Raw genomic sequence first — 24,879 nt, forward strand, 5'->3', positions numbered from 1 at the left:
AATCGACCGGTCCAAAACCTGAAATATCTGCTCACCGAAGTGTTCTCTCAATAAATCCATTGATTAATGCGATATGTGGGAAGAGCTTTTTTGGAACGAAATGCCGCCGAGATTCCGAGCTTCAATTTCAGAAATCAATAGTCATAGGTTTCACCGGCCCACCAACAAAACCAAACCGTTGCTTTTTCAGGATGAAATGGCAGCTCTTGAATCTCTTCAGGTTACTCTTCGTCCCTAATGCGGCTATTGTGAGAGTTTCCATCGCTGAATAAAATTTGGCTTGAAAACATCGGATGTTCTTGGAGCTTTTCAAGAGTCCATAAAGAAAAGCGATGTCCATAAGTTGCTCACGCGTGATCTATCAAAAAAAGGTTATTGAAAAAAGATCTTTACTTGGATCACCCGTTACTAGTACAAAGCAAACATCAAGGAAACTCGAAACAATAGACTCATTACTCCGAAGATGGGAAATATTACCCCATGCGCCGGTAAGGTGATAGTCCCCGCTTTCTGTGAATTGCAATGGAAAAAATAGATGAGTATCTTAGACACTTCCGTTATATTTTGTTTCATTAAAATTGTAATATTTATGATCAAAATTTCATCTGATTTGTATGTATATATTTTTGTCTGATGTTTCTGTTAGAATATTTATAAATATTCCACAAATTTTTGCACCCCTCAAACGCCTTCGTCGTTTTTGCACTAAATTTGAAATTTGCTGCAGTCAAATATAATATTTTCTCGGAAGTGACTTTTTCCAAGTGAACGCTTTGTGACCACCACACATGTCCGCCATATCGAAATAAGTATTTCCTTTACCAGTGTCACGTGACCGGTGACACTTTATTTAACTAAAGAAATAACGGTTGCAGGTAAATCAAAAGATATTTTCACACGTTTCTACACACTACTGCCCCGTCCCCTATAGGATGCCGGTCTTTAACTATCTTTAAAAGATGTATAATCGTACCATATATGAATCTGTGTGTACTTGCATTTGGATACTTGTGACTTGTGGTTATTTCTTAATGCAAAAGCAAACTTACCGTTATCTACATGTTTTTTCGTAAACCGCTTTAGGAAAGTATGTTTGTGAACTGGCACATTGTTAGCTGAGCTACACGTTCGTTTCCCAAGGTTTAATGTTGTGATACGGAAGTTTTCTCTACGACTCTGGGAGCTTCCATATTGTATAACGAGAAGAGACTATGAATTTCGGCCCAAGCCTTTTACAGTTCAATACGCTACAGAATTTCTTTTATTTTTTCATTTTCTGTCTTTCTTTGTGGGTTCACATTTTCATACCACACATGTGTCCACTTATTTACGTATATATTTGATTCACTCGTGCGTGTAAAATTTCCAACTCGTTCCAAGAATATATTTACTTCAATTCAGCAACAGCATGATTTTAAAATATAAATCAAATCGAAGTTTTTAAACTTAAATGCACATATTTTTAGTTTAATAAGAAACGCAACGCTGTATGCGTTAAGAAATGTTTTGGCTAAATCTTAATCTTTGTAAATGAATACTTAGTAAACCGTGCAGGAATTGAATGGAGGCAAGCGTAGAAGTTCGGGCAAGTGAGGCAAGTTCTCTGTACCCCATTCACTTGGGTATGGTCAGAAAAAATTAGTTTACATATGACTCAGGCAAGACTTCCGTTTTTAGACCAACCTCTAGGTTGCCAAAAAGCATCCATTTGAAGGCGAGCTAAAGTGAGAAAGCGAAACATTCCTCCCTAGAGTTGTGCACTGGGTTTGAGACCCGTCACGTAAAAAATAACCCCTAATGAAAGGAGGTCTCAGATAAGAGACCCCGCTTTGGATTACCGCAGTCAATAGGAGTATGAGCTGTACGGGATACATGACGACATAGGTATAGTTCAGCGGATTAAGAGGCAGCAGCTGCGCTGGCTAGGTCATGTTGTTCGAATGGACGAAAACACTCCAGCTCTGAGAGAGAACTTTGTTAGAGGAAAACCTCCACTCCGTTAGAAAGACCAGGTGGAGAAGGACCGGGCTACACTTGGAATCTCCAAATAGCGCCAAACAGGATAATAAAGAAGAAACGAGCTCTTGGCTCTGATTTTATAAGATGAATACCTGGGCATCTATTCCAATCATCATAACAGGTCAACTAAAAATTCTCCGACCTCCCCCATTAATAGCGCTAGGCGTGTGTATAATAAATTTGAAAGATGTCGGATTATTAGTTTGTGAATGAGCGTGAATCTGAGTGAAGCCACTTTTGTTATTGTGAAAAATATTGATAAAAAGGAAATTCGCGTTTGATAAAATTTTGTTTTGTGAAGGGAAGGAATACAGTTGAGGCAAAAACTTGGCTTGATGACGAGTTTCTAGATTAGTATGCGAAGTTTAGACGTGGTGAAATTAGCACCGAAGACAATCAACGCATTGGACGTCCAAGAGAGGCTGGTTTTCTGGGATCCACAATTGCTGTACGTTTCATAGAAGTGTGTCTTGGGGAAACTCGCTGTTATCTACTCAAAGGCGACCTAGTTAAGAGACTTTTTCTTTTATATTTTTGAGGATTTGTTTCTTCAACTAAGTCTTATACAGTTACAACAGCTGCCATGGTCCATTTTATATCCTGAAAAGTGTATGTACTATAAAGTTTGCAATGAAGTTTGTTTAGGAAAAGACCCTGAATGGCAAAAATCAACGGCGTAGCATGCCGTTATCCCCTGTATATCTGTTGGTATATACCGTCTGTGTGTCTGTATATACCTGAACGTTCTTTTCTTCTGCTTATTTGTCGATCGACTTTAGAATATACTATAGCTGCCATACAAACTGATCGATCAAATAGCATTTAACTTTTTTATTATACTTTATGGATGTAAGCGGCGATCTAAAGAGAGAATTAGCCTTTAGGGAAAAATTTACGTGTAACTCCTGTACTTGGACTTGGAGTGGCTTGAAGGAACCCTACATAAAACTCTGAAAATCAATTAAAGACCATTTTAATGAATATAGATGTGATATCCGCTGAGAATTGTTGAATATTTTTTGTATCTTCTACTAAAAAGTTTGTCTGCTGCGAGATGTAAGCATCTTTTTGGAGCAGTTCTTGCAAGGTCTCTGCTTGCCAAATTGAAACTGTAGACAGAAACTCATAGTCACACATTGACCTCAACATGCCTGATCTTTTAAACGACTCCTGTTCACCGCGTAGACATAAAGTGAACCTTTGCTCCACCGCAGATCCTTAGTATACAATATATGTATATCCATAGACTTCCTCGAAGAGTTCCTTAAGCAATGCAGAACTCAAACAAAAAATACAGAATACAAAAAACAATGTAAGTACTCACAAATTCATATTAGAAAAACGAAGTGGTCTAATTAATTAATTTTATTGCACATTGTCAGAAAGGACAAGTATTGCCAAACTAATACATTTCAATTGTTTTTAATACACCTAACAATCCCTTGTAGCCTTTTAATGTCACAATTTGGTATTTTAGTAATGCATACGAGTATATGGTATAATAGATATTTGCTCAATCCCCTAGACATATTGTAACTTTCGGCAATTGCATAGCCATTTTATAATGCGAGCATTGCGCTCAACAATTGATGGTGGCTCCGAGGGTCGATATGGTTGTGTAGTTTGTGGTTGTGTTTCGGTGCTATCCGGAAGACGCATTGAATCCACAGTACTCACATCTGAGAAGAACACGGTACTAGAACATTCGGAATCTGTATCGGCACTCTTACGCCGCCTGGGTACGCTATAGATCTCATGGAATTTTTCATCGTTCAAGCCCAGACGATCAAAAAACTTTTCGAGCTCCTCAAAATTACCATCCGTACCGGGCGGCATGTCGAGAGAGACCGGTTGCTCCCGTTCATTTGATTTTGGGCCACTATTCATCATATCAACCGCCAGTGTTGATGACGACTGCGTAAGAGGTTCAACATAGTTTTTGCCAGGCGATGCATAAGTGTCTGTTGAAAAACATTTAGGAAAAAAGTATGTATGCTGATCCATTTCGCTGTGATAGGGCTCGACGCGTTCCACACTTTGCGCCGCAATGCTGCTGGGAAGCGACGGCGCATTTGGCAGTGAAATACGATTGCGACTTTTGAAGCGTATACAACGTTGTCGTTTGAATTGTATAGGCGGTGGACTAATGTCTTCAATTGACGGTGCCGAGCCGGGGCTCTGAGCGGCCGAGCTCTTTGGTGATTTCAAACTACCGCTACTATAGACAGAAGTACTAAAGAGTTGTTGTTGTTCCTGTTCACGATTTTGCGATTGTTGTTGTTGATGATGTAGTTGCAAAGTTTGGAAGCTGGGTATATTTGAGAAACGTGTCTCTTCCATATCATAATGCGGCACTGAGGGTGAAGGTGGTGTATAGTCATCCTGAAAGGCTTCCGGCACTTCGGGTGTCGGAAAATTAAAGAAATAATCATCTGACTCGAAACGTACACCACCTTTACAGCGGCATTCAGCACAATCACCAATGCTGGAGCGCAAATACGAAGGCGAAGCATAACCGATGCCGGCGCCATTTGAATTCGCGCTATGCTGTGTCGATGAACCAGAGTCACGACGGTACTCCATGGGTGTGGGTATGGTATTAAGACAACAATTCTTGCTACTAGCCTGTGCGTACATATCACGATCAATACTGTCACGTTGCTGGCGATAACAAGGTTCACTGCGATGCGTATAATGACCCGATGAACCGCCCGAGTCGCGATTGAGCGAAGACTCGCCGGCCGATTTGATTGAACGATTACCCCGACTGCAGCAGCTGAGGATTTCACTGTGCGGTGAATGACGACTTATTTGCGAGTGTAAATCAGGTAATGATTTATGGCTATTGATATTATACTGTGAGTTCGGATCGGTGGCCATTTCATGGGAGTGTGAATGTGAGCGCTGATAGTTGTAACTACCAAAAAATTACAAACAAAACTATTATTTAACGCGGAAACAATAGAAAGCTCCTCATGTGCACTTACCGGGTGCGTGATTCATTTTTGCCGGAATCGGCTGCATACTCTGCTGGGGGACTAATGGGCCGATAGTTCTCGGTTAGCACTAACGGCTCATCGCCACTGCTATTTTCAGCGCCATAACTATAGATATTATCAAATGATTGTGGCGATAGGAATGAGGGTGGTGGCAGTCGTATGCCCGTATCGTCATCATTCGAGAAGCTGACAGAAGTTAGCTTTGAAAGTATGAGTTAGTAACAAGTCTACGTGGATATACGAAAAACTAGTCACCTCTTTGCCGCCGATACCACCACGTCCGCTGCTCTTATTCGAGAATTCCATTTTGCGCAGTAGATCGCTGCGATAACTGCGACCCAAACCGCCAGCTGTGCGTTCCCTTGCTGTTTCGCCAGCACTACCCCTCTCCAACAACATACGTACCTTATTCTGCAACAGACTACTCGAGGTAGGCGCACTGTGGCGTGCTGTACTACCCATATGGACATGATGATCATGGTGATGATGATGATGTTGATAGGTATTGGAGCGGCTACTCTGATGTAGTGCTGACGCTGAAGTATTCGGTACACTAAAACGATGTTCGGCGCGCGTATCACGTGTATCCACCAGCTCAGAGGGATAACATGGCGGCTTGTAGCGGCTAACACCGCCCAAGTCATCACGTGCATCCATGCTGCTGCGTCCACGTTTACCAGCGCTGGCGATGGTGGCAGCGCGAAAACTAGATTGATGTAATCTCTCCATAACCGTATCGGATTTAATGAAAAACGGTTTCGTTTCGGCCAATAACTCCACAGCCGATTTGCGTTTATTGTGATGCCGCCCACCACGATAGAGACTCGGATGACCCCAATAGTTGCGGCAAGGATCGGTGCCGACTGTTGCCTGGCCGCCTGTATAGGAATGTTGATGTAAACTAACACCACCACCACCGCCACCACCAGCACCACCACCGGTACCAGCACTCGCAACAGCACCATTGCCGCCACCAACCGACAAATAGTTCACAGGTGGCAGAGTGGAGTTGAAGGATTGCGACTGGTGAGCGGTGAGTGCAAGCGAATTGCTGAGCGTGCCGACATTGCCACATACCCCAACACCGCGGTCCACACTGCCGACTCCAACGCCATACAAGTGATGATGCTTGCTGAGCGACGCATTCGACCGCGACGAATATTTTGGCATTTTATTGGTGGTGGCGTACATAGGCGTGGATGTTGGATGCTGTGTACGATGCGCTAGACTGGCACAGGATATATTGCTGCCATGATGCTGACGCGGACTTGAGCTGCCACAACCGTGCACCACTGCAGCCATTTGCTGGATGTGAAACCACTTTTGTTGTTGCAAAGGCGCTGTTGGATGAAAAATGAAAATTTTAAATTTACAATTTTTTTTTTATATTTTTCACAAAAAAAAATATTGCTAATTGGCAAAAAATTTTCAATGGAATATGTTGCGTCGAGTGTCCTTATAATTTGTGGCCTTTACCAGTGCTCGGCGAGACCTTGCAATGGAAAAGCTCGGCAGCACAGCAACAAATAACCGCATTTAAGGGAGGCCAAGCAGCTTGGCAGTGACATGCGCAGCAGCGAGAGCGGCTTGAGATACTGAAATGTTGCTTTTTTTCATGTGAAGGAATTTAATTTGCCATACTATTTATTTGCCGAAAATTCCTGCCCAACTTTTTCACTTGTTAGCACCCGTTATTAATAATATATTTATATATTTTTTTGTAATTTTCATTAATTTGAAAACTCACTTTCTGTTGCACGAGCTTTGTAGCAGCAATTACATGTATGTATGTCTATAATATATAGCGTTTAATTTATGTGCTTACCTGTTATTCAACTTAATATTTATTGCACAAACTATATACAATTCATAAAAATATTGTTTGTTCTTTCACACATTTCGTTTATAACATTAACTGCTTTCTACGCTGTTTCTACATAGTGTATATGTCTTTGGGACAATTTATTTACTTAAATTTGCAATAATTTGCACTTCTTCTTAACCGTTAACTGCGTTTATCTGCACTACCTTATTTTGTCTACTGACAACATTTATACAATAAATTTTGGTCCAGCTTTTTATGTTGAGCAAGAGAGCCAGTCATATAGGCAGCCCGTAAGTTTGTTAAGGTTTTGAAAAACTTTGATGATAAAAGCTCCGTAGGGCTTACGCCTTGCCTAACTCTCACATTAATGTGTTTGTGGCTTTGCCATATTTAAACAACATCCTACGAATTGTCATTGTCCGTTAGTTCGATTCTTAAACAAATATTAAGTTTATAAATGATTTAAATTTTCCGTAAAAGTTGAATGATTTTCTACCATAAAGATTTTTGTTATTATATAGAGGCGTATTCTTAAGTGAAGCAAGAGACCTCTTCTCTATGACTTCTTGAAACGGGGTTGGATCTATACCCCGACATATGCAATATACATATGTCCTTGCATGCAATGAGTCCCCGCATGACACTGGCCACCACTTTGCATGCGCCACCAAATCCACTCATCTCACACCCCTCTCCTTTTGGTCCGACCCCGTCGAAACAGCGCGTGGACCTTCCGTTGGATGCCGTCGACGACAACTTAGCTAATTCTTATCATCCTAACAGGTATTAGGAACCCATTACAACAACAACAACCACTTCTCTATGACCATACAAATATGTTTTCGAATTTTGATCATCATTTAGATTTTAATTCCGGAGAGACGCGACTACTTTTCATTCTTGGTAGGTTCTCTTTACATAAAAGCAGGGGTTTTTCAGAAGCGTGGTTTCCAATAAAACAATACATTTTCCGAAGTTTACCTTTTTGACAGCTGCTACTCAATTTATACACAGTTTGGTTTGCCATTTCATAATGAACAGACTTTCTAAGGAACAACGTTTGCAAATCGTTCAAATTTGTTACCAAAATAATGGCTTGGATCACGCGATAAATCGTGGGCTGCGTCCAATATTCAAACGACATAATCGCCCTGCAAAATCGGCAATTTGAGCAACCATGGATCGGTTTGGAACCACGTACAGTAGGCACCGAAGACACTATTGCTGTTGTTGAGCAAAGTATAGAAAACGACCCTAATAAGTCCACCCTTCATCGTGCACAACAATCGGTGCTGTGAACATCCGTTTTATGGAAGATTTTGCGGACCAGCCCTTAATTTGCGGGCTTACCAAGTCCAACTCGTTTATCCAACGTTCAATGGGCCAGATTCGATTAGGGTACCGATCCCAATTTTTACAAGTCCAGCGATAAAGCTCGCTTTTAGTTTAATGGGATATTATTAAACAAAATTATCGCAGTTAGAGTGATGATGTTCCACAAGCCATTATTGAAATGCCGTTTTATCCTAAAAAATTCACTGTTTGGTGTGCTCTACATACAGGGGAATCGATTATCCACATTTGTTCATAAACTAAGCCAGCCGTAATGGGACAGTCAATAGGGAACTCTATAAGACCATGTTCAAGACCTAAAATAGAGAATGTTAATGTGGACGACCTTTGATTGCAACAAGACGACGCTACATGTCATACAACCAACGAAATATCAATTTCAATGCCACCCTTTATATCACTATGATCAAAAGCCTTTGACCGAGTGATCGCGCGAAATGGAAAACACAATTCTTATCTTGTAATACCAACATTATCTAGAATTCTCAAGTTATGATATTTATCCAATCAGCAGACCACTGAATGGTATTCATAGGGTAAAAGTTATCCAAAGCGTTCGAAGTCGGACCGCATGGTTTTAACCAGAACATTTGGAATCACTTGGAATTATTTTCATAGACTACCTCGAACATGGTAAAAGAATTAATATAAATACTATACGCTATAGGATAAATTATGCCTCGAGTTCAAAGCGTTGTATAAACCGATAGACTTATGCAATGGCTCAAAGCCAAGCATCATTGCCAAGACAGCCATTAGTTTGTAATACAAGCGATGAATTGAAAGAATTATAAGCAAATCAAGATGGAAACAACTGGGTCTGGAAGCTTTGCACTATCGAAGCGGTATCGAAATGTTCGAAGACCGTAACATCAACTTTACTTTACATGTGGATTATCTCGAAGAAATATGGGGGTTTATTTTCATTCTAAAACACATTTTTCTTCGTTAAGTCAAATACTTTTAAGCTTATGCAGTATATTATCATAGCTTAGAACCTCTCCTCTCTATAAAATGCATGCTATAACGCTTTTTTGAACAACTTATATGGTCTTTAAACAGATAACTCAAGAATCAAGATAAATATCAAAACAAAATTTGATGTCAATTTGTTTGAACATGAGCTACCAGAACTCAAAATAAAACATACATATGTATGTATGTATGTGCTATATGTGTATTATCGATGGAAAATTAAAATCTACATTATATAAATAAAAACAATGTGTTAATTTGAAAAGGTAGTTTTATTTCTATTGATTATGAGAAAAATACAAAAATATCATATAACACACAACTGCAGGAGAAACTGTACCTTATTGACATACGCATACACTAGATATACATATGTATGTATGTATATAACGCATGTACAACTTTTTTTCGCCCACCACTGTGTGCATCTATAAGATTAAATATCTAGTTTTGCATTTTGTTTGACATGCTGTCCTGATTTCGTGCTTTGTTTTGCTTCGCCAAAATTCACATTTCCGTTTTGCTTCAAGTTTCGTCTTCGCAGTGTTGCTAGATTACTAGAACACAAGAAACGTCAAAGAATTATTGTCCAACAATAAGACTTTATGAAAACAAAAACAATATTTATTACACATTAAGTTAAAAAATGTTTAATTTTTCATAGTATTAAATCTATACAACTGCATGATCTAATACGAATTCATATACTTATTAATTAAAATGTTTTTGTTTACTTGGTGTCCACCCTGTTTTCAGATCATGAGTCAAAAAGATGTCATGAAATTAGCGGCAAAACGTGAGCGTTTTCATAGAAGTTACCGCGTATTTTATTACTTTGTGAAGACTTTAGCATATTTGTTTTGATTCTTAATTTTATTATATATCCGAAAGATTGTGAATGCATGTGTATTTTGAATGTTTTATTCCATTTAAACTTATGTGTCACTGCATGTTAAAACGTGCGTAGATTGGTAAAGAGGGAGTGTACCAATTATGTCTGGGAAGCGTAATATATCGTACGTTAAACCACAAGATCCCAGTTTTTTAGCCAAGTTAAAGTCACAAATCGGATATAAAGAAGGGCCAACTGTGGAAACCAAGGTAATTATAAGACGCACTTTGTTTGATTGAAAACATTAATGAGGAAACCTTTAGCGTCAAAAAGTTGATTTCGACGAACATAGCTCAGATAGCGACCGCGAAGAGGAGAAGCCCCAAATCGTTGTTTTGCAGAGTGGAGATTTGACAGCTGAAGAAGTGCAGAAAGAGGAAGCTCGAATCGCAAAAGGTACAAGTTTTTATTTAGAAAATTGAGTGTAAATACTATATAGCGAAAACATTGAGCTCTATATCAAAATACAGCAAAAATAATTTGACACATATGTACGAATGTGTATACATATGTATATTAGTCAAGGTAAAAAAGTCGCAACTTTATAGTATAGTATATACATATATATATATACGTATTATAATATAAGTATGTACGTATGCATGTTGGTGCGCAGAAAATCAGACACCGTCCCCCACAATGTGGATGTCCGTCCGTCTGTTCTGTCATTTTTTACAATTGTTATTGTACTCCTTTTTGCTTTGTTTTTGTTGTTTACGCTGGTAGAGTGTTGCCTGACTGGCTCTTGCTTGTCAATTTTAGCTGTCAGTTTAGTTCAGTTCAGTTGAGTCAGAGTCGAGCGTTGTGTCGTTTTCTTTGCTTTAACCGTTTCGTCCACGCTTTTTCCTCATTTTCGCCAACTGCAAAATTTAATTTAACAAAAAAGTGGAAAAATCGAAAGGTATATGAAAAAGTGGAGTTTTAGCACTTGGTGTCCTGTTTTAAATTAGTTATTTTATTATATGCTATCGCATTATATATGTACATATTAGTGTGTGCAAAGATGTTTAAAAAAATTTCATTGTTGCTCAAAAGTTTAAGCCATGCAATAAATCATTTATTTTCTATACTAAAAACAAAAATAAAGTGAAAACAAATGTTTAAAAGCGGAGGAAAAACTACTTTTTATGGATATCAACCAACTTTTATAATTGCTCAATTGAAATGCGCAATGTCCTCGGTAAAAGATACCTAACCTATAAATTTTTGGCCCAGAGGAGTCCCATATAAGTTGGACCTCATACCACCGCCTACCTATTATTTTTACGTAGCCACGCCTCGGTGGTCCGTCGTTTTCTTCAATGCCCGTCTGCATCACCATCAAGGCTGCAAGCAATGCTGTACACCAATTTAAGACACCTCGACTACCACCGTTGCAAGCTACATGCCAGCGGAGCACCCTTGATGCGGTGACACACGCACACGTTTAGACAGTATACTGGGGCTCCGCTAAAGCAAACCGACCGATGAAAAATTGTGTGAAAGAGAAATTGGTGAAGCAGGCAACAGCTGCCTAGTAGCAGTTGGCATAGTCGCTGCGGGGTAATGAGACGTTAAAAGGGAAAAGAACAGCGAACGGTTGTGCAAAAAGCAAAGTTAACGAATAAAGAAGTAAAAAAAACAGACTAAATTAAAGAGGAAAAGAGAATGGCAAGTGGTTTCGTCCAAGCCAGTAATGAATAGAATTTGGAGCGTCGAATGTGGCAAGAGATGCGGGGTGAGGTAAAAGTATATGGCATGAAGAGTGAGGAGCGTTTGGATGGCGGTAGCGGGTTGGCAGGCTGAAGGCTGTCACGATAAACCCAAGCGATACAAACAGACATTTTTGACGCTAATATGTATGACCATATGTACGCTTGTGGGGTAAAAGGGGGAGGAAAGTAGATCATTGAGAAGCTAGAAACTAAAGAACATACATACATATGTATATATAATAAAAGTAACGAATATAATATACATGTGTATATAATATTTAATATAACTTTTTCAACGACCAAGATAATTTCAACAAAATTCAAGAAACTCCGATCATTAGTATAAACTAATGTATAATATAAGAAGTGAAAACCTACATATAAATATTTCGTGCATATTAATATATTTTGAAGTTCTCGTAAAATAATAGAGATCAATTTATACTAAAATATTAATCTTTATATTTTATTCTTACAGAAGCAGCGGAGGCAAAAGCCGATCTCAGTAAACCAATAGTGTTCCAGAAGCGAAAAGAAACTCAGAGTATAAACTCCGAAGAATTGACAAGTGCCGGCAGCTCAAAATCCAATAATCATATTTCCAACATCTCTCAAACAATCAAAAAAGTCGAAAGTAGGAAGGAAAAATCAAACAAAGGCGAATCCAAGTCACTTAAAAAGAAGAAGGACAACCAAAAAAGCAAGCTATCGTTTGACGCCGACGAGGAGGAAGACGACGACGTATAAAATTGAATCCTCTTTCAAATACAACGTCATACTAGGCATTGTTTACCTTTTAACTAGTGCCCAACACTTGATGATCAAAATGTAAGTTAAAGTTTTGTTAATTTTTACAATATTTCGAAATGTTAATGGTAGATTAATGAGTTTATGATAATACAGAATTTGAAAACATAAAATTATTGCCTTACCCTAACGACCATACCCATGTAGATACTCATTTTTCAACAACCAAGATCGATGACAGCAATACAGTCCTTAAATATACAAATATTCAATTCCATTTGTATGTTATTTACTTTTGAAATTGTAAACTAATATAAATTACAGGCATATCCTAATGCCAGACCCAAATTGAATAATTTATTTTTTCTCAATTTAAAAATCTTGTCCTGTGCGTGTAAAGCTGTGTAAGGTAATCTACTCATACCAAAATATGCATTTACAGCTATAAATTAATATTTTTATACCCTAAACAGGTACTAAGTTTGCCACGAATTTGTTTTTATTTTCAAGCAGCGATACAATCTACAAACAAACTGATCTGTCAAAATCAGGATAAAGGTCTTTTCATACCCTTCTATGGTTTACGAAATGTTTTTAGTGCGTCGAAGTTAATGAGTTTTCTTGTTCTTTCTAATTCCGAACTTTGTTTCTTTTTAATAGTATATGTTTAAAATATATTCATATTAATGTTTTCCTATACGATCAACTAAAGAAAATTATGTTATTGAATTGCTTTCTCCTTTACTTTTTGCAGGACCCTAATAAATTTAGGATATGTATAAAGAACTTCTTTTGGTTTGTTTGTTCATATGGTTTCGTTGTTGTTGTGACTAGATATCAAATAATTTTTCAATTTATTTTTGAAGTTCTTAGTCGGTTAAAATACCGATTTTTCCTATTCGATGGGCCTTGTTGTCGTATCAACGTTTACATATACTATTTATAGCAAATGCCACGTTTTTACTTTTTAACAAAAATGAAACTCAATATATCATAATATAATAATAAGGTATGGCATAATATAATGTAGTATATGCAAATACCACATAAACCACATAATACATATGTATGTACATACATAAAGTACATAAATGCAATGATCTAAAGAAGCACTATAAACGTACATATTTGGAATTTACATATACGACGTCATACTGATAACCTAACTGCTCAAGTCGAACTAGAAAAAATTACTTGCCTATCCAAACAGGGTTAGATCATCGAAATAACTGCCAATGTGCGCACCTTTTGTGAGAATGAAACGTGTCTCCCCCTGGCATTAACCACCTCTTTACATGCCCCGTTAAAGCCACTTTGTTAGCACCTTTTCGCTTTGATCTGACCCCGTTGAAAGAGCCCGTGTCCGGGACCTGCCGCGAAGTGATTTCGATGACGGTTGATTTTGCACCTTCCTCCAAGTAAGGCTTAGGTACTCGAAATGAAATTATATTGTTCAGGGAAAAATGTGGTTTATTATAGGTCGCACACTATTGAGAGAGCCTTAATGTAATTACACTGGATCAGGTCGTTCGATTCCAGTATTCAATTCGTATATATTTAACCATTTGTGGGATATTAATGAGCCATGTTATTATCAATGAAGTATTATAAGCTAAGAAACATTCAAAGTTACAACACGTGGCTAATTGTAGTAATACCATGAAGATTAGACTTAAATATTATAAACATTGAGCTTTTCAGAAACTATAAAAAATTTGTTGAATCCGAAATATCCCAACTATTTTTTACCTATTCTTAACTGCTTTGTTTTGATGAATATAAATAATATATAAATTTATTAATAATAGCTCGAATACCAAATTTTTTTTAATAATAATGTCTTATATCTTTAGAGGGCTAGTACTCTTTGAAAAAATTTTGATATTTCCGAAGCAACTCTTGATAACCAAAGCGAATTGGAAAAGCTGTCTCAGTTTTGTATAAAAATTTATATTCGTCCGCATTATGTAATTTGTACATGTATGTACATATATACTCAAAAGTATGTATGTAGGCAGACAGGTAACATATGTATGTATGTATGTATATGTATGAAAGGTGTAAAGATATATATATTATGTATGTATGTATGAGAGTAATTGTTCTCTTTACGAAACAGACTCATACATACAATACATACATATGTACATTCAAATCCGCTCAAACTTAATTTCTTAAGTCAAAATTTTAAAACTAGAAAAGATAAAGTATATTCAAGAAAATTATCGATTTATATACTGACATACATACATCCATATAAAAAACGAATGGAGATGGTCCTGTTCGTTCAATGAACTTATGTATATACATATGTACATATGCACATGTGTTGTATGAAAGTACCGCATTCTTGTATATGCGTAGATATGTATTTATAGCATACATACATATTTATGTATCTAAAGCATGCAATACCCATATACATATATAATGAAATTTAATATGAAAGGTAGTAGCAAGCGGTAATATACTAAAATAAAGTGCTACTGACATGGGCCTTAAACAGATGTGAATTACCTACACATATATATTTTCACATATAAAACGTAATAATCCTATATAGTCGTTTAAAAGAAGAGTATATTACCATTCAATCTTCACTGCGGCAAAAACTGGCATGCTTGTGCCAATATCAGTTTTGTCAGCATGAATAAAAATATATACATATAGTGTAGATATGTAAGTATGTATAAATTTACCCACTAAATACGTATGTATGGATGTACTTGGCATTACTAGCTCAGCGCGCCATCAAACTGCTCCGAAGGCACAAAAGTAGTAGCAAAGAAACACCACAATCTTCTATTTTGTTTTGTTTACCAAATTCTCACGCAGTTTTACCTATTTGACATTTCGCTTTATAGTTAAAAATCAAAAACATTCTGTCTGCTCTCCCTTTACGTTGCTTTTAGCCGCTTGGAGAGTGCTTCAAATGTGTGAGCGGAAACCAAACTGAACCAGCTGTCATCAGAATTATTGGTGGTCTTATATCATTTTTGTGTTTGATGCTCAACAGAAAACAAATGCGAATATATGAAATAAGCAATACAAAAGTTACGAGAGCATTTTCATATGGCGGCCGGTGAGAATCCGGCACGAAAACACAGTGTTGCTTCACTCGACAGAAGCGGAATTATAGAAAGTGCATTGCTATATTAATGTATATATGTGTACAGTTAAGTAGATATTTGTTATTATCAATGAAACAAATGTTTTGCGGACCTATAATGCTATAATGAGATTTTAAAGTGCTTCATAATATTTTTCTACAACTCTAACGAGAAATGTCTAAAAGATGTTTCGAAAAAATTGTTAAAGAGTCAGCTCTCGGCCGGAAATAAATACCGGACCTTCCGATTTGCGTGAATCTTATATTAAAACACTAACTATCAATTAGGTTATGTTAAGTAGAAGGGCTGATCCTAGTACTAAAGGTGACATTGAATCCCACTTGCACACTGTGAACGATGATCCTTTAAGTTTCCCAAAAACTGTAGCTACCTTCACGAGTTTACATAAACTATTTGCAAATGTAAGCTTCATTAATTTTTAAAATCTTACAAGGTATCAAAAATAAATTCTTATAAGCCCCACAATACCAGAAAAGTAGAATTAATTTAAAAAAATTATGAATTGAATCATATTCTATTAATTAATTAATAGTCGATTTCAATGAAAAAGAGTTACCTCAATTTTATATCCTGGAAATCGCCGGCTATAAATGCTGGAAATACAGCAACCCTGTTCATTACTAGTTATATTGGTTTGGCAAGAGTTGATTATACTCTCGCGCCATTCTGATGCCTTTAGTAAGTATAGTAAGCTGGCAACGAGTACCGTATGCAAAGCAGATATTTGTATTTAGTTCGCCTGATCATAGACGCCTCCAATCTCTAGTTACTTTTTTTAGTCCAATACTTTTTCTTGTGCTTCTTACCTGCCGCAATCTAACTATGATATCTGTGTCTGCTTACATTTGACAGCAGGAAAAATCTAAAAAACAAAACAACTAGTGAACAATAACAAAATATGATTAGAGAGAGAAACAAGAGCAAAGAATCACAAAAGCAGGGTGCAGAGGTGGGTAAACGTTGTTAGTTTACAGGGTAGCGTAACTAAAACAACAGCACTAATGTTTGTGACGCACACATCCATACATGCTGCAAATAACTTTGACATGAATGAAGTGAAAGACAAAATATTAACAAGAAATAATTTTTTTTTGTTTATTTGATAAATCTATAACTAATACAAAAGGAACAAATGAAATGTAGCGTCTTGCAAATAATCCCATGTGCATATCAAAATATTTTGTTTTGTTTGCAATCAGTCATTTTCTCAAACGCCGGTTATGCAAAAATTGTAATATATTTTTTGTCTATAAAATTTTGGATATCTACATAGAACAAAATGTTTATAATATATATTTCTAAACATGGAATTAATGTAATAATTCTAAAGAGCTATCAATTTAACTCGCGTATGGTTACAAAATAATCTTAATTATTTAATTTAATCTGTATTTGATTATTTATTGAGTTTTGTTATGCCACAAATATATTAAGAGTTAATTATTACCGTTGAATGAATAAAAATAATCTTGCACATAATATACATAAGTGTTATGTAGATAAAAATACATATGTTTGTACCTAATATCTCTTATTAAATCTTTATTATATACCACGTCTAATTAGCTTTATATGTATATGCGTGCATGCATATTATATAGTATATATTTATTACATAAAACCATATTAAATGTACATACATATGTACATACATCTACCCTTACTCTTAAGTGGTTTACCTATAGTTAGAAAGGACACGAACTTAAATATATATATATACAAAAGTTTGTGCATACATACATACATATGTATGTATATGGTATACATGATATACTTTAAAATTAAAGCTATATCTGTATGTATAACTATGTATAGATACACAATTGATTTTTTGGATATATCTAGTTATAGATATCTACATACATATGTATACATTTACGTCTGTATATTTTCAATTGCATACAGGTATATATTTAACTATTCACAAACTACATGCACAAAATGATGCAAAACTTTTTACATTTTAACATACAAATATTGCAAACTACTGTACAAATATAGTATCTACATATATACATACATATATTAAACGCCATTTTAAAAATATATATGTTTTTACCTTTGTATATACATACGTGTGTATGCATACAAATACAATGTATATATGTATGGTATATATGTATATGTATGTATATTTATATATACATAAGTAAGTGCTTAACCTCTACGTTTGTATAGAAATTCCAATATGGCGTCTAATCGTTTGTATGTCCCTCTGTCGTTCCGTCCGTCCATCCATTCCTTCAATTCTCTTTTTTGCGTCTTTCCATCTTCTATCCCACTGTTCGTAGCTGCTGCAATATATATGTATGTATGTACATAATATATTTATATATGTATATACATATTTGTACATATATAGTTTTCTTGCCAATGTCCGTCCACTAATCCGCCCAATGCTATGTTTTCCTTTCATAAGCGATTCTTTGAAACTTTTATTTGCCAATAATTTTTGGTGATTTTTCAGATATTCCTGTGCAAATACTTCTTTTTTAGCTTACATAGATATAATAAAATAATAAATACATATGTATGTATGAGTGTAGATACATACATATGTTTGTTATCCAACATTTCTTTTATTACGTTTTCATCGGATTTTTCTTACCATTATAAATTGCCAATTTTTGGTCTTTGTTAACTTACTTGTTTAATATTAACTTTTTTATTTATGTATGTACATACATACATACATTAGTTCGTACAAATAAATTTAATTATTTAAATTACATTCCCACGAATGTTCACACGTCATAAGATCTTTAGAAGTTAATAAAATGGTTTGATTCTCAAAATTTATTTAATTTGTTTAATGAAATTATTTTATTTATAATTCTACTATGCGTATTAACGACTATTTTAACAGTATTTTTTTATTTGAGTGAATAGTATTTTTTTTTTATTTTGAACTTCGACAGTACATACATATATATATATGTCAAAAGAAAATAATATTTAATATATTAAAAAAATATATATAGTAAATACTCAACATACATATTTTTGAGTAATAATTACACAATTATTTATAAAATAAATCAATAATCAAAAAAAATTACAAAACAATTAACTTGTACTAAATTGATATGATATAAACAACATTTTTAAATAATTTTGCATAATTTTGTTCACCAATTTTCTTTTTTCTTTTTGCAGTTAAATTTGGTTGAGAAAATATAAACGCTTGAAGCAAATGACTGAAGTCGATGGTATAATGCCAGAGGCAACTACACAACCCATTTCCTCCACTCATGCTATAACTGAGGAACATTCAGTGCCCAGTAGTAGCGATTACACGGATGGCAATGTTTCGACAGTGGTCAGCAATGATCAACAACAACAATTGAAAGAACAGAATGGTTTGAACAAAATCAATAGCAGCCGAGTACCAACGGACGTCGACACGCATAACGAGCAAATGGACGTAGACGGCGCTGATACCGAAGAAGATGATTCTCAAATGACGGCATCATCCACCACAGAAAACGGCAGAGGTGTAGATGTGGGCGGTGGTGAAGATAGTAAAATGTCAACGGGTGAAGATGATGGGAATGCGGCGTACGTGGAAGAGGAAAAGCGACTAAGTAATGATAGTAAAGTAGACGGCTCAAGCGTTCCCATTGTGGCCAGTTTAAAGGATAAACCGCTAAACTTTTGCAATGATGAATTACACAATTCTAATACATGCACAGACAAATCCGGTGGTGGCGAAAGCGACGAAGACACACAGCGATCGCGTAGTACTGTTGGCGAAGCGACTGATCCAAAAGACAATAGTAATGAACCAAGCGAAAGTCTAGAAAGACCAGCCACCGTTAGCAGTAATACCGATAGCGTTAGTGAAATAGAGGGCGCCGATATACACAGTCATGAGGGCAAGGCGATTAAAGACAAAGAGCACAAATTAAATGCTGCAAACAAGGTAGAAACGGATGACAGTAGAAGCGTCGGTGTCGCTGATCCTATGGATGCCGGAGCCGATCCACTTTCGATAAGCAACGATATAAAGACGCAAGATCAAAAGAAAGAAAACGGTGTCCCAAAGAACGATGCTAGTGGCTTTGTGGACCTGGGCGATGACTCAGACGACGAAGTGATGGCAGTGTCAAAAGCAAATGAAGCTGATACTACAATGAACAACTCTGAAAATAGTTCAGCAGTGACGTCGTCGAACACTGCTGCGGTACGTAAGACTCGTTCAATATGCAGTGACTCAGATGGCGCTGTAGTTATTGCCTCAGATTCGGATACAGAAGCCAATAGCAACTTGCCTGCCAAGCAAAAAGCATCGAATGAGACACAAATCATTGACGATGACGAAGATGATGATTGCGTAGTTATTGAAGATGATACACCTGCGCCACGTCTACAAGCGGCAAGTGATTTGAGTAAGCGTAAGAGCATGGCTATGGACTCGCCACAACACTCGGATGACTCGCAACCGCCAAGTAAACGTCAACGTAGTGTAGGCCCCGGATCTGGTAATCAAATTTCCATCAAAGATGCGCGTTCACTTATGGCGCATGATACTGCATCAGCAACTGCTGCTGCGGTCGCAGCTGCCAGAAAAGTAGCCGAGAGCAACGTATATCCCGTTAATATTACGCCGGCATCAAATATAGCTTCACCGGGAGGACCACCAAAACTTATACCTGTCGGAAATCCAAATATGCCCATAAATAATGCCGGTGGCATAAATCCCGCTTCATTCCCTGGTCTTGGTAATGCGAATGCAGCAAATTTACTACCCGGCCTTACGGACGACATGTTTGTACTAGAGGCACCTTCGTTTATCGTACCCTATATTTATGAGAAGCCACCGGTGGACAACCTCAAGAATATAGTTAAAGATATCGAAGATAAATATAAACTGACGAAAGATGATCTCGCTGACGCAGATAAATCTGATGAGTTCGATATGATGACCGAGCAGAATAAGGAAGACAAAGAAGACAAAAACAATAAAAAGAAGAAGCGGCGACGTGGCGCCGACGATCCTGATGAGTCGTGGTCAGAAGAATCGGAGGAAGATGATGACGATGACGACGACGATGATTCGGAATCCGGTATGCGCACTAAAGTCTTAATCAAAGAAGTTTCCGATGATTTGCCAGCGCTAAAAGGCGCCATTAAACCAGCAGCGGCACTTGTGCAATCTCCAAGCACCTCAGCACAAAACTCCGCCATTGCCTCGAAACCGGGTCAAGAGAACTATTTCGAAAGTCCACTGGGCAAATTTTTCATGGACATTGGAGTTGGTCTAGTACAAGAATTTGTACAGTCAGATTTAATACGTTTGCAAAAACGTAAAATGCGCAAGAGTCTGGGTAAGAATATTACTGAGTTTGAGCGTGCTATAACAGCACTCTCTGGCAACTTGGAAGCTTCACGCAAGAAAAATTCACCCTTCAAATTTACCATGAAACGCTGTGAGTTCTGTAATTTCAAGTCGGAATCTGCCCTCTCCATGGCCAATCATTATGAAACACCACATATGAATGGCGCGTTATATAAGTGTAATTTCTGCGCTTTTGAGATCCGTAACGCAACAGAAATTGTTTATCACATGGAAGCGATACACAACATCAAAGCGCGTCTCATTAAACCGCTACCGTATCATCAGTGTCCGAATTGTGGATTCGAAGATAATGGCAAGGCCAAATTGGCACGTCATCAACCGGTTTGCGCGAAGAAATTCCGCCCTGAAATTAATTTAGCACCTCCTGCTGATTGGGAAGCACCAGCGAAAATACCGCGTATCAAACCGCGTCATGGACTCGTGGGCACTGCGACGGCGTATCAGGTAAAACGAATAATTTTTTCATTGTTATTATTTATGTTTATTAACTTTTTTTATGTCAAATTTTTTTAGGCAATGGCTGCGCAAGCTGCGGCACAAAAGGCAGCTCTTGCGTCCATACAACAGCAGCAACAGGCAGCAGCTCAAGCGCGTACCATGCAAGCGGCTGCACTTGCTGCACAAAACGCTGCAAATAAGATACGCGGTCGCCCTCCAGTTATCAACACACAAAAGACCGGTCCCTTGCCAAGTGGACCAATGCTACGTGGACCCGCACCTATACGCTCCCAAATGGCCACGAATGTGGTACAGCCCAATAACTACCAAGTACCAGGCGGACAACTCTTGCAGGTCTGTCGATATTTTTGAAAACTATAAACAATATGTTTAAAAATTAAAAATAATATATACATATTTTATCCACTGTCCATCTTAGGCAGCAAATGCTTTTGCTAAAAAAACGCTTACCGGTCAACCAAGTATTTCTATAACTCCACTACCTCGCCAAAATACTGCGCAGCCAGTTGTGACATCGCCGTCAACAAGCAAAATGCCACCGACCGGTATGAAGCCTGGCCAAAACCTAATGGTAGGTGGTGGTGGCAATAGCAAAACACAATTTGTCATCTGTGAAATTTGTGATGGTTACATTAAGGATCTGGAACAACTACGCAACCACATGCAATGGATGCATAAAGTGAAGGTATGTTTCGCCTTATCTTATTATAGTAGTTGATGTAATTACCATGTACATCTGCTTACAGATACACCCAAAAATGATTTACAACCGGCCGCCACTGAATTGCCAAAAGTGTCAATTCCGTTTCTTTACCGATCAAGGTCTGGAACGACATTTACTGGGCTCTCATGGTTTGGTCACAAGCTCGATGCAAGAAGCCGCTAATAAGGGAAAAGATGCCGGCCGGTGTCCCGTGTGTGGCAGGGTAAGTTACCATAATAAATATAGAAAAAAACCGAATGTATTAATAAAATATATTTATAACCATAAAACAGATGTATCAATGGAAGTTGTTGAATCACGTGTCGCGCGACCATCACATGACATTGAAACCTGCACATTTGTCCTACAAATGCACAGTGTGTACAGCAACCTTTGGCATGTACAAACAATTTGAGACACACGTATATACCGCGCACAGTACAGTCGCAAAAAAGGCTATGGATGGCAAAAAGAATAATACATCGGCTGCGGCGTCGAGTGCAGGTGGTATGGCCGGCGGTAGCGGTATGGGTGCACTTAATCATCAACAGCGTAGTAGTTTGATGGCAACGAATGACTCATTATTAAAGCCTCTCAAAATCAATGATGAAATCACAATTATACCGCAACCATCGTCAAAGCCACGTATAACAAACATGGAAAGTCACATCATAGGTAAATATAAAAAGACTGTTTGAAACTACCTTTAGATAACTTAATTCTGCACTTCGCTTTAATTTTATTTAAAGTCCTTATCTCTGCTTAAAACTTTGAACAGTCTTATTTCGGCATGCTGTTGTTTATATTCGAGGCTTTGGCCTTTTGCAATTTTGGAAATTTTCAGCCACATTTAATGTGAGCTATTACTAAAAGTTTGCAATAATTGTATGAAATTGTAAGATTTTCGCGAATATTTTTCATAATTCCACCGTAGATTAGATCATATCCCAATTCGACCATCAAAAGCGGGGGTAACCGTCAGTCTGTCTGCCCGTCCGTCTGTATAAACACGAACTAGTTTCTTAGTTTTTGAGATATCGGTCTGAAATTTAGCACACGTCATTTTCTCCTCAAGAAACTGTCCATTTTTCGAAAGCCCCGATATCGGACCACTATATCATATAGCTGCCATACAAACTGAACGGTCAGAATCAAGTGCTTATAAGGAAAACTTTTTGCTTTGACAAGATATCTTCACTAAATTTGGCATGAATTATTATCCTTGCCAGTGGTAAAACATTTGAAGAAATTTTTCGGATCGGACTACTATATCATATAGCTGTCATACAAACTGAACGGTCAGAATCAAGTTCTCATATGGAAAGCTTTTTGATTTGACAAGCTATCTTCACTAAATTTGGCATAGAATATTATAAAGTACAATAACCGAAAAAATTGTTTAGATCGAAACACTATAACATAGAGCTGCCATGCAAACAGAACGATCAAAGTTCTTGTAAAAATATTTTTTTTGTTTGCGAAGGTTATTATATATGTATGTATAACCAAAGGCAAAGTTGACATGTTTTCTTGTATTGTTTCTATTTATGATAAAAAATGTGGAAATAGAAATTTAATTGTATATTACACATTTAGTCTATATTTTTAGCATTTATAATTTAAAAATAATACTTTTTCATTTCAGATTAAACATATTGCAGCATAAAACAGTAGGAAATATTATAAAATAAAAGTACTGCAATAAGGATAGTGAAGAAAAATCGAGTATTGGAAAAAGCGTACATTACATTTACAAAATCAGGTCGCATTTCGTAATTAGCTTGATTCGACGCTGCCACGACGATCCAATCACACCTGTTCAAGTACATACATAGTACCATACATACATATAAGCTGTAATATACAAACAAATAGCAGCAGCCAAGCTACGCTGAAACCCATGGCAAACAAAGAGGAAACAACTAAAAGAATAACACAACAATAATAACAAACAAACTTAGCTTTGATAAACGGACAGAAAGTGCGCAGTCATCAACGTTCAATCTAAATCACTACACTATTTTAGCTGGCTAGTTGAATGCAGTTGATGGATGTCACCCAAAATAATTTTAAATTTAACTTTTAAACAATTTGTGCGACAGCGAAAGCACACTCGATGCAAGCGGTGTGATTGCCTCATTAAAGGGTGATAGAGCAGGCACACATTGTGTGTGTTTTTGTGGGTACAGTAATTTTATTTATTAATTCTGTTAGTATGTAATGAAACATTAAAGATGTGGAAAACCAGGAGTAAGCACATTAATGGCGTGTAAATTAGTAAAAAAAATAATAAAGGTAAATAATTACAGAAGTATAAGTGAATACATATTATTAGTTTATAGCAGAAGAAGAAAAAGAAACAAAAACACAAAAATATATTAAAAATACACACATACACACCCAAATTTACACTAAGCATTAAAACACAAAAAAATTTAAATATAATTAATAAAATATTGAAAAATTAACAGTGGAAAGTATTTTTGAGAGCTAAGAAAAAATTCTGCGTTTAATGCCTCACTTCTATGCCGTATGCTTTATGAAGTCCTAAGTAGGGTAGTTTTTGATTTGCGTTGAGGAGCCAGTATGGTGGTTTTTAGGCAATACTAGGACCAAATCATTTCCGTTTATTTATGTTTTTTTGTCTAAAATATCCCGTTTTAGCTGTGTGCATATGTTATATTAAACAAAGGAAGGTTTTTGTTTTTAGTGGTGTCTTTCTT

General features: G+C 36.8%; 3 protein-coding genes across 5 annotated transcripts; 2 read left to right on the forward strand and 1 right to left on the reverse strand.

The window, feature by feature from the left end:
• Positions 1-3,369: 3,369 nt before the first annotated feature.
• On the reverse strand, positions 3,370-7,047 carry LOC120778274. 2 transcript variants are annotated; one of them, XM_040110053.1, is made up of 4 exons: positions 6,844-7,047; positions 5,274-6,358; positions 5,007-5,218; positions 3,370-4,936 (listed from the first exon to the last, which is right to left on the reverse strand). In XM_040110053.1, exons 2-4 carry the CDS (start codon positions 6,318-6,320, stop codon positions 3,541-3,543), a joined length of 2,655 nt encoding a protein of 884 aa, XP_039965987.1. In that variant the 5' UTR covers positions 6,321-6,358; positions 6,844-7,047; the 3' UTR covers positions 3,370-3,540. The 2 variants fall into 2 exon arrangements, with proteins under 2 accessions (XP_039965987.1, XP_039965988.1); XM_040110054.1 differs by lacking the exon at positions 6,844-7,047 and adding an exon at positions 6,766-6,788.
• A 3,019-nt stretch (positions 7,048-10,066) lies between these two features.
• Positions 10,067-12,528, forward strand: LOC120776417 (uncharacterized protein KIAA1143 homolog). The gene is made up of 3 exons (XM_040107050.1): positions 10,067-10,272; positions 10,327-10,459; positions 12,236-12,528. The coding sequence occupies exons 1-3, from the start codon at positions 10,165-10,167 to the stop codon at positions 12,502-12,504; spliced, it is 510 nt and encodes a 169-aa protein (XP_039962984.1). The 5' UTR covers positions 10,067-10,164; the 3' UTR covers positions 12,505-12,528.
• LOC120776416 (MOG interacting and ectopic P-granules protein 1) lies at positions 12,500-24,473 on the forward strand. 2 transcript variants are annotated; one of them, XM_040107048.1, is made up of 7 exons: positions 12,500-12,585; positions 18,792-21,438; positions 21,508-21,786; positions 21,872-22,138; positions 22,200-22,379; positions 22,450-22,831; positions 23,802-24,473. In XM_040107048.1, the coding sequence occupies exons 2-7, from the start codon at positions 18,829-18,831 to the stop codon at positions 23,804-23,806; spliced, it is 3,723 nt and encodes a 1,240-aa protein (XP_039962982.1). In that variant the 5' UTR covers positions 12,500-12,585; positions 18,792-18,828; the 3' UTR covers positions 23,807-24,473. The 2 variants fall into 2 exon arrangements, with proteins under 2 accessions (XP_039962982.1, XP_039962983.1); XM_040107049.1 differs by lacking the exon at positions 12,500-12,585 and adding an exon at positions 16,367-16,584.
• The last annotated feature ends 406 nt before the right edge of the window (positions 24,474-24,879 follow it).

The sequence above is a fragment of the Bactrocera tryoni genome, chromosome 5 (genome assembly GCF_016617805.1).
Source record: "Bactrocera tryoni isolate S06 chromosome 5, CSIRO_BtryS06_freeze2, whole genome shotgun sequence".
Taxonomy (NCBI): Eukaryota; Metazoa; Arthropoda; class Insecta; order Diptera; family Tephritidae; genus Bactrocera; species Bactrocera tryoni.

Bases quoted from the DNA above. Each gene is read 5' to 3' on its own strand.
- LOC120778274 (XM_040110053.1), bottom strand. From the start codon at position 6,320: ATGGCTGCAGTGGTGCACGGTTGTGGCAGCTCAAGTCCGCGTCAGCAT. The intron at 5,219-5,273 runs GTGACTAGTTTT...ATACTTTCAAAG, and splicing joins GTGGTATCGGCGGCAAAGAG to CTAACTTCTGTCAGCTTCTC. The intron at 4,937-5,006 runs GTAAGTGCACAT...ATTTTTTGGTAG, and splicing joins AAAAATGAATCACGCACCCG to TTACAACTATCAGCGCTCAC.
- LOC120776417 (XM_040107050.1), top strand. From the start codon at position 10,165: ATGTCTGGGAAGCGTAATATATCGTACGTTAAACCACAAGATCCCAGT. The intron at 10,273-10,326 runs GTAATTATAAGA...GGAAACCTTTAG, and splicing joins GGCCAACTGTGGAAACCAAG to CGTCAAAAAGTTGATTTCGA. The intron at 10,460-12,235 runs GTACAAGTTTTT...TTATTCTTACAG, and splicing joins GGAAGCTCGAATCGCAAAAG to AAGCAGCGGAGGCAAAAGCC.
- LOC120776416 (XM_040107048.1), top strand. From the start codon at position 18,829: ATGACTGAAGTCGATGGTATAATGCCAGAGGCAACTACACAACCCATT. The intron at 21,439-21,507 runs GTAAAACGAATA...AAATTTTTTTAG, and splicing joins GCACTGCGACGGCGTATCAG to GCAATGGCTGCGCAAGCTGC. The intron at 22,380-22,449 runs GTAAGTTACCAT...ACCATAAAACAG, and splicing joins GGTGTCCCGTGTGTGGCAGG to ATGTATCAATGGAAGTTGTT.